Below are 10,139 nucleotides of genomic sequence, written 5' to 3' on the forward strand. Positions count from 1 at the left end.
TATTTGATTTTTCCTTTTTTTTTTTTTCATTCTCTGGTAACCAAACGCAGCCCAAAATTCTTAAGACTTTTATGTAGATGGGTTTCAGGTAGATAACAGGCACTGTGTATTGGTCACACCAAGCATGTAAATAAGGTTGGTCGTTCTTCTGACCTTATTGACCTATTCTTACCGACCATTTAAGGCAGGCCAGTCCATAATATCTGGTAGGTGTTGTATGGTTGCATCAATCAAGACATACCTAATGACAAGAACAGAAAATTGTGATTAAAAACATGAAAGCTTTGGGTCAAATTGGCCTTTCTCTCAAAGAAAATATAAGATTTGGGGCTCATTCAGATATTGAACTATTCTGAAGGCAGCTATGATGGAGGGGTCATCTTGGCACTGCCTTTAAATTGAGGTGGTTAAGCTTTAGACCAGAAAATAGTTTTCTAAGCCCAGTAACCAATGGGCAGAACATAGTTAAGGATCATAAAAAGAAAGGGGGGTGTGGCCATAAAGATCAACCAATCAATAAAATCAAAGATGGACAAAGAATAATATCTTATACAAACCTACACCCACTTCAAAAAGTTGTATCTAACTGATTGTTGGATTGTTCTCTTCTATTTTTCTATCTTACGTAGTTACCCAGGACAAAAACCGACCCTCACTTGAACCCATGATTTTGAACCGAGCACACCCCTATGGCTTAAGAGAACCGCAAACTTATGAGCTCGGAGAGGCACTACACTTGACCCTATGAAAATTGTGAAGAAAGAGACCCAATGCCTTGAGAGACATCACTTGACCCCCCTTTGAAAATTATGATGAAAGAGACCACGAGATACTTGTCGGAAGATATTTAAGGAGTACTCACATTCATATAACACACCATATTCTCAATTTAATTAGAAGGTACGCTGTGTGTACTGCGTATCATCATTCCCATTGAAAGTAAAAAATATAATTACAACATTTCAGTGCGTCCACATTTATATATATATCTTTTTCATCATCTTTGTATATTATACCTTTAGGAACAAGTGATGAAATCCCAACCTGAAACCGAAATCATGAATCATAACGAGGGAAAGCATGAGTGTCCTACCTACCTTATCCAACACGTGAGGGGAGGTGGTGAGAGTGAAAAGGGGGATGAGAGAGTGGCAGTGACTAGTGAGAAGGATGAAGGAAGAGCACGCCCATCTGAACCCCGCATTGCACGCGGGGCTTACGGGCTATGGAGTAAAGGACATTGACGCGACAGCTCAGACCTCCTCTGTCCCCACTCCTCATCATCATCCATTCCCCCATTGACAAAGGCTTTTAGGGTTCCATATGATTAAGCTAGGAGGTGGGTTTCAATCCAATTATTTACTTTGTTTTCTATTGCACAACTCCTTCATAAATAAGTTATTTTTAGTCAATCCTACAACGTGAATTTCTTTATGTAGTAATCATTCATCTGAAGATAACCATAACCACAACCACAACCACAACCATACCTTACTCATCCTATTTTCTGACTCATTAAAAAATTAACCATTTACATAATATGTTACTTACTTAATACGTTATATTTAAAACTTTATTTTTAATTTGATTATTATTTATTTCATATTTTAATTGATTTATTTGGTTGAAAATCTAGGTTTTGACATAATATAAACGATATTCATTAACATAAGTTATCCCTTAAAATTATTAAATTTAGGAGGTTATTAGAAAAAATTAAATAAAAATTAGATTTAAAGTTAATGAATTTTGTCTTTATAAGTTTTTTTTTTAATTTATTGTATTTGTTTGCATGTAAAAATTCAATAATTAGTATATATTTTTAATTAATTTTAACTATATTTAAACTTTAAATATCTTTCATGGTAAAATAAATATTTAAAAAATTATTATTATTATTATTATTTTATTTTTTCTATTTTTAGTACTTCCTTGCAACCAAAATACCCAATGGCCGATGGGTTCATTTGCACCCTAGTTGTGAAGAATTGTGAAGAATTTTAACGATACTCAATCATTTTTATTTGTTATTAGAATTGTTACTTGAACGAGTCGGTAGTTAACTCGCTCAACTCAAATCCCACTCAATTCAACTCTAAGCCCGAGGTACTCAAGTCAAGTCTAACACAACTTAATTTTTCTAAGATTTTCGGGTAAGTTAGGTCAAATTGATCAAGTTGGATAATTTAAAATGCTTCTATAATTGTTTTTTTTTTTTAAAAAAAAAAACTTTTTTACATATATTAATATGAAAATTTAAATAGTAAATAGAACAAAATTTCGAGATAACGATAAAAAATTAAAAATAAATTTATAATCTTTCTAAAAAAAATAAAAAAGCATATTATATAATATAATTTGATATTTTTCTTAAAAATCTAAAAAAATAAATATTATTATATAAAATAATAAATATTGTTAAAAAAAACATTAAATCAAGTTCAGGTTAAGTTCGAGTTCTCTAAACTTTGAATTAAGTTAAATTAAATTGAGCTCAGATTGGAAAAAAAACATAACTCAAACTCAATCTAAATATTAAAAATGATTGTCCAAATCTATTCAAACATAAGGTTAGGTCATATCAATCCATTCAAGTTACACACCTATTTGTTATTTTCACTTACCTCCTTTTTTATTAAAAATACAGGAGATATTTGATAAAATTTTAAATTAATAGTAATAAGATGTATTTAAGTCAAACCCCGGGTGAAGTGAGTGAAATTAACACAATTGAGAACCCTTATTCACTCTTAGTTCTAATATCAAAGACTGGGTTGTGGAACACCAAGATTTGAAGCAGTAAAGTTAAAATCAATTATTTTAATTTTCTTAAATATTTTTTTATAATTAATTTGATACATATGAATCAATATAATCATCATTTTAAATTAGAATTTAAATAAAAATAATAATATTAGACTGAGATTAATACTGTCCATGTATTTTAAGGTTTAATATTTTGCAACAACAAAGATTTCCTAGTCGTCTACATAATCTTTTCTCTTAGGGAATGAAGTGGGTGAGCAAAAAGTAGCTCTTCAAGTGGGAACGAACAAGTCAGCCCTTCTTCTAAGGCTTAAACGCCTTTTGTAAGTCATTCAGACAATCAGACCCTGGTTTTTTAAGCCTGGTTGGACACTGTCCAATCAAGACCAGGCTCCGATTATGGAGATCGAATGGGGCGAAGCCAATCGAAATAACAAAAATGTTTTATTCTTAAACTTTCTTTATGTTTTTTTTTTTTATTATTATTATTATTTTCGCTTAGTCGCATATAAGAAATTTAGGCCGAATTAGGTAGCTTTTTTTAAAACAATTTTGAAAAATAGTATTTTAAAATCATTTTTAAAAATTATTCTTTAATGTTTATAATACAAAAGTCTATTTAAAAAGTTACTGATTTGTTTGAAAATTATTTTTTAGAACAGTTTTGTACGATTCAAAACAAAAAACATAAAAAAAAATATTTGATAATAAAAAACAATTTTTTATTCTATTCTTAAGAACATGGGTATTTTCAATATCTTTTATGTTATTTTTACTTGTTTTTTAAAGATTTTCTTAAGAAATAATTATACAAAATGTAGAATAATTAAAAATAAAACTCTAAATATAAAAATTATTTTTAAAAATATTAAAATTAAGTTAAAAACAATTTAGGTTTTCAAACAGACTTTTGCTTTATAAAATTCAAATAATAATTTTTAAAAACTATTTTTCAAAATTGTTTTGGAAAATAGTTATCAAATAGAATCTAGAACATTTTTAACCTATTTTTTATATTTTTAAAATAATTTTTATATCTAATACTTTATTTTTATTGTTCTACATGCTTATATAATTATTTTTTAAATAATTTTAAAAAATAATTAAAAGATAATTTCTTAAAAGATTGTATTTTTTATTTTTAAAAAACAAAAAATAATTTCTATTTGTTAAATTTGTTGTTTTATTTTTTATTCAAAGAAAAATAACTATTTTTGAAAACCATTTTTAAACATGCACTTAAGCTCATGAGACAGTTTACCCGGTGGAGGGTATTACCCCCACCCTGACGTTTAGGTCCCATATAGACTCTTAGGGTATGTTTGATTCCCAGAAAATACCAATAAAATAAAAAAAAATATAAAAAAAATGATTTTTTCATGTTTAATTATACTATAAAAAATATTTAAAAAATCAAATATAATTAAAACTAATTAAAATTTTATATATTTTTAAATTATTTAATCTTTATATCAATGAGTTAAAATAAATAAAATGAGTTTAAAGCAGAAAAACAAAAAATTATTAACTTTTTTTTTTTTCTTTTCTTTTTTTTTTTCTACTTTTCTTTGTATTTTCTTTCCATTTTCCTTCAAATTTTCGGAACAAACATAGCATTAAGGGCTCGGAATGGTTGAACCTCATAGGAAATGAGCTTAGTGTGAAGCCAAGACCATGAATTTGGATGGTATTAGTGAAGGGTATCATTGAAGTCAAAGTCGGTGGGTCGCCAAATCGAAGACTGACTTTCGATGAAACTGCATGATCAGAGCCGTTAATCACACTTGTCCTTTAGGGAAGTGGTGGGACCCATGTGGGACCATGCCTCTATTTGGTATCATGGCAGGTATCCAAGGAGCAATAGTATGTATTCCGCGGGGGGTGGGGGGAAGGGATTCCACGTCACAAATTTGTTTGCTGTCACGTACGGAGTAGGAATTTTGCTGTCACGCTAGCAAAACGACGTATAGCCCACACTACTCATGGGGTGTCGCCACGTGTAAATTGTGATGGTGGCTGCAGGGTTGACGGCAACCCAACGCTACGATTCCTCTGCCCTCGCACACTTGGACGGTTCTCCCTCCTCCACTCCCCAAACGGACGGTCCGGATTCTCTGCTGGAATCTAAATGATGCCCCTCTCTGCCGAAACTTGCTTCATTTGCACGCAAGCTTCGCTCCCGGCTGGGCTCCTCCCCGCCGTTTCTCGGCTCCGCTTAATGTGCTTGATTAAGGACTTAATTACTATTACAGTATCACTTTAGTTTCACTCATTCGGCTTCCAAGCTTCAAGCTTAGCCGGTTAGAGTTCAATTTTTTAATTAGATAATTTAATTTTTTAATTTTTTAATTTTAATTTTTTTAATAAAATATGTGATGAAGACGTTCATTAATCACATGTGACAAGAACATTATAACAAACGTGTTAAATGCCATTTATTATTAGACCAAGTTCTAGGTTTAGAATATCATCCACAGTGTTTTTTCTTCTTTAATCAAAATCATTTTAATTTTATTTGGAAATAACATATTGTAGAAAAAAAAATTTACAATACCTTACATAAAATGTATATCAGTTTCTCTGGACATCTGTAATTTAAGTCATCAATTTTATATCTATAAGTAGAAGGTCTGCATTCACTATTAAACCTACATTTTTTCATTCATTTCAAACTGTGTTTAAACTCGTTATATCATTTGATTGAACTCGGTGGTTGAGTAAATCCGAATCCAATTCGAGAATCTTCTCTCATAGATTCATTTCATCAAGTCATGCCCATCAATTAGCTCTTATTCATTGGTGTTAAAAGACGAGTTATTTGGATGTGAAAATAATGTTTGTGAAGAAAAATTATCGAATATCAATAAAATATAAAGAAAAATTGTAACCTAAAAATTTCTCAATTCCTTAAAATTTAATATAAATATAAATCTTTATTTTTAAATTTTAGATTAATGGTATGCTTAAATCTTTATTCTAAGCTAGTCATGTTGGTAAGATTTGTTTTTTTTTTTTAAAAAAAATACATATTAGTTGACATTTGTCCTCTATGTGTTCTTTAAGAATATATATAAAGCTGGTGATAAATAAATAAACTAAGTGGCTGTGCTTACCAGATGAGCCAAGAAGGAAGAATCTAATTATTCTAAATTATTATTTTAATTGAAAGTTAATTTTTTTTATCCAAAATCAGAATTCAGTGGAAGATGTGGGCCTCACAGGGAAGACTTGTAGAGAGAGTGAGAAAAAGAACAGAAGAGAGAGAAAGCAGTTTTGGAGAGAGAAGTAAGCAGTTTTTCTGCACCTATTTGAAGTCTGATCGTCACTCTCACGCGGACAGAGTAAGAGATTTTCAGAGCTTGGAATCAGTTTTCTCTCTCTTGTTTTAGATAAAACCCAGTGGAGAATTTGAGTTGGTTTCATGAGAATTGAAGTGAAAAGTCTGGGAGAAAATCTGGGTGATTATGGAAATGGAAATCCACTTTGAGGGATGGAAAGGGCCTTTTTGATTGATTTTGTTCTTGGGTAGTGGGGAGTGTTTTTGGTGATTTTCTTGTTCTTTTTCTTTTCTATGAAGAATCCATTTTTGGGTCTTGAAATATCTTTCACTTTTTGTCCTTTCGCTTGCATTTTGGTCACTTCAAATCTTGTGAAGTCAAGAAGTTTCTGAAAGACCCAGTTCAGATCTCTAAAAACCCATCTGATTTTCTTTCCAAATCTTTGTTCAAAGACAAACCCAATTGAGAAAATTGCAGAAGGCGAGAAATTTTTCTTGTGGGTTGTTTGGATTCGGTGACAATGCAAGACCCATCAACGTTTCAGCCTATGAAAACCCATTTTCCAGAGCAAGAGCACCTCAAATGCCCTCGCTGTGAATCCACCAACACTAAATTCTGCTACTACAACAACTACAATCTCTCCCAGCCCCGCCACTTCTGCAAGAACTGCCGCCGCTACTGGACCAAGGGCGGCGCTCTCCGCAACATTCCTGTGGGTGGCGGCAGCCGCAAGAACACCAAGCGCTCCTCCAACCCCAAACGCCCTTCTTCTTCTTCCTCTACGTCGTCGGTGTCTTCTCCGCCGGTGTCGTCCACTTCAAACGCTGCTGCTCAGAAGTCCGAGCCCTCCGGAATCTACGTTACGGCGGCGGACCAGGACCGAAGAATGCTCGACATCAGCGGAAGTTTCAGCTCTCTCCTGGCCTCGAACGGCCAATTCGGAAGCTTGTTGGAGAGTCTGAATCCGACCGGGTCGGTTCGTGGGGTGCCGTTGAGTGCATTTTCAGAGACGCCGAATTCGGATTCGGGTCGAACTCCGGCAATGGAGTTGCAGAGCAACGGCAATTCAGAGAGCTTTTTGGGTATCCAAACTGGAGATTCAAACTGTTGGAATGGCGGCAATGGCTGGCCTGATCTCGCCATTTACACACCTGGTTCAACCTTCCAGTAGAGAGAGAACTCTCTTTTTTTTTGTTCAACGGTGGGGGAGATGATGAGAATGAAGAAGAGTTTGAAACTAAGAACCCATGGCGAAGAAGAAGAAGAAGAAGAAGAAGAAGAGTAGAGAGGATCATCATCATCATCATCTACAACTCAGAAGCCATATTCTATATAAGGTGATATTTCCACAAGGCCATTAGATCATCCTTTTTCTTTTTCCTTTTCTTGTTTCTGTGTGGTGTTTGTTTGTTTGTGTGAAAAGAAAATTTTCACTAATGTTATGAAAATATTTTCTTTTTGTTCTTTTGGCATGTAGAGAGATGACTTTGTTATTATAAAGACTATCCTTACCATTTCAAACTCAGACCCTTTTTTTTAATTCAATTATTAATCTCTATCTTATATATGTTTTTCAATGTATGTAGGAAAAATCATTCATTTTTTAAGAATTTTTCATACATATAATGACATGTTAACTAACTTTATATTATAAGTATCTGTGCACCCTACTCATTAGAGAATATTTTTTTTTTAAAAAAAAAAAATCTAAATCACTAAAAGTAACATTATAGTAATTTAATTTTTTATTTGTGAAAATGATCGTGGGCGCGATCAACACCTAGAGGTTTGGATTTTCATGCATAATTCGAAGGGCTAAATCATCAAATTAACGTATTTATCCTTGTAAATTATAATTAGAATAAAGTCGATAATAAAACAATATAAAAACAATTATATATAAAGTAAAAGAGTAGGGAAAAGAGAATGCAAACACAATTTTTATAGTGGTTTGACGCAACCTGGTTTATATCCACTCTTCTCTAACTTCAATCCCAAGCTTGAGGTTCCATTATGGCTCGGATATGAAAAGTTCCTCATATTATAAAAAAAATTTAAAAATAAATAAATAAATTAAAAGCAAAGGCATTAGGGTTGTATTTATAGTATTAGTATTTTCTAGAGCCCTCGATACTTGACTCAAGTGGTAAAAGGTCGGAGAGGATTTGTTAATATACCATCGATACTAAACTTAATTGGTAAAAGGTTGGAGAGGGTTTGTGGAAGGCTCGATTCTAAGTAGAGGGGATCGAGATTTTGTTGTTTATGAAAATGATAATTTTGGTGGAGTGGGGGGAAGATATTGGAAATCCAAAGTCGATATAGTTCAAGTTCCATGTTTCCACATTGTCTTAAAAGGGCTAGACAAGGTTCTACTTCACCTTCCTTTTGGATATTATTCTTTATTATTGCAATGCTTTTCTTTCATCTGTTTGGTTGCCAAGATTCACATACTTGTTTAGAATTTATTTTTGACCTTTTTCTCTGCAGCCAAATGGTGCATCCATGCAATCTTTGGATGGACCTTTGCATGGGTTATACTCAATCTATTGTTAAAATAATTGAGTTGGTATTTCATGTTCATGTAGGCACATTTGCATGTTGCTTCTTTAGGGTGGTGGAAGGCATCGCCATTTTTCATGGTGTTGACCATATCCCAATGGTGTTTGGTTGTTGAGAAAATGAAGGAAGAAGGGTCACATGATTTTAAGTGGGTTTTTTTTAGAATGTTCTGATTAGTATGCATGAGTATACTGCAACTTCATGAAAAATAAGTCAAAAAAAATTGTTTTTCATATTTGAATTTTCTAATAAATTTTTGTTCTTAAAAGCAATGATTTTTAAAAACTGCTTTTCAAAAACGTTTTCTTTATTTTTACATCAATTTTGATTTAAAATCTAAACCTATTAAGACATTCAACCCTAGTGGACCTTAGGGTTGAAATTTTGGATTGAATTAAGGATGTGTTTGCTAGAATGGACTTGAATTGGTAGGTTGTGGGAATCAATCTTAATGTGTTAAATCGATGTGACACCAAGGAGTTGAAAGAATGACAAAAATGGCCTCTCAATTATCTATGGGGCCACACCCACCACCATCCCCCCATGGACCACCGCTAGGCTAACAACATTTGGAGGGGGGTGTGGCAGACAAGTCATTAGCAAACACGACCCAATTAAGAGAGAATCAATGGCTGAAAACTAGTTGAATGTGAGATGGACTGTGATGGATGATTTTGATGGAGTATGGAACCATTGCCATATGGGGAAATGGTGTCGTTCTTAAAGAAATGGTCCTCCATTCAATTTTTTCTTAAGGAGCAACTAACTGGTCCAAGCCATGAATGAAATCCAAAGATCAACTGCCCATCTGATCGGGTTTTTGGACCCTTGACTTTGCCCTTCTCTCCTTTCATTCAATTGCCAACCAGAATTGCAGAGTAGGAGGGTATGACTTTGCTTCCTCCCCACATTAAATGTGGCCTATTTCAACCAAAGCAAGCAATTTGTGTGGTCGGTCCTGCACGCCGACCTGCCTCTCCAAACAGCAAGCAATTATCATTTTTTCATGATGTAAACTTGTTTGGGCACTTGACATTCTTTCACAAATGCTTTTGGCAAGAATCCAAGGGAACTTGTATCTTGTTTGTTTCTAGGGAAAGTTGGTGTAGGATTACCTTCAATTAGTTAGAATGGGATATGCTAAGGAAGAAAAATAAATAGATGAAAAGATAAGTGTCAATTCAATATAATCCACCTAAAAAAGTTACTTCTGAAAATTTAGAAAGTAAAATATCCTTAAAAAGTAATTTCTGAAATTTAGAAACGTATGCTTTTAGCCATTAAGAAGCTCTGTGCAACAGGTTCCTAATAGGGGTACCTTCAAATATGTTGTAAGATCATACTTCCAATCAATAATAATAATAAAAACCTAGGCAAAATGGAAACTTATCATGTGAGAAATTTTGATGGGTTTTGAAGGGGAGCATCAATATTGTGGGGCATAGTTTCTCTATAGGCCTTCATTGCATGGCTAGTGGGACCATAAGTTATGCTTTTTCTCAAAGCTGTTAGTTGCAAAGGAGGTGTCATCTT

At 33.0% G+C, this 10,139-nt stretch overlaps 1 protein-coding gene across 1 annotated transcript; it reads left to right on the forward strand.

Annotated features, from left to right (window-relative positions):
* The first annotated feature begins 5,965 nt into the window (after positions 1–5,965).
* Positions 5,966–7,569, forward strand: LOC100263548 (dof zinc finger protein DOF3.1). The gene has a single exon (XM_003632807.4). It carries the CDS (start codon positions 6,565–6,567, stop codon positions 7,213–7,215), a length of 651 nt encoding a protein of 216 aa, XP_003632855.1. The 5' UTR covers positions 5,966–6,564; the 3' UTR covers positions 7,216–7,569.
* Positions 7,570–10,139: the final 2,570 nt, after the last annotated feature.

Source organism: Vitis vinifera, chromosome 9 (assembly GCF_030704535.1).
Source record: "Vitis vinifera cultivar Pinot Noir 40024 chromosome 9, ASM3070453v1".
In the NCBI taxonomy this organism is placed as follows: domain Eukaryota; kingdom Viridiplantae; phylum Streptophyta; class Magnoliopsida; order Vitales; family Vitaceae; genus Vitis; species Vitis vinifera.

Bases quoted from the DNA above. Each gene is read 5' to 3' on its own strand.
- LOC100263548 (XM_003632807.4), top strand. From the start codon at position 6,565: ATGCAAGACCCATCAACGTTTCAGCCTATGAAAACCCATTTTCCAGAG.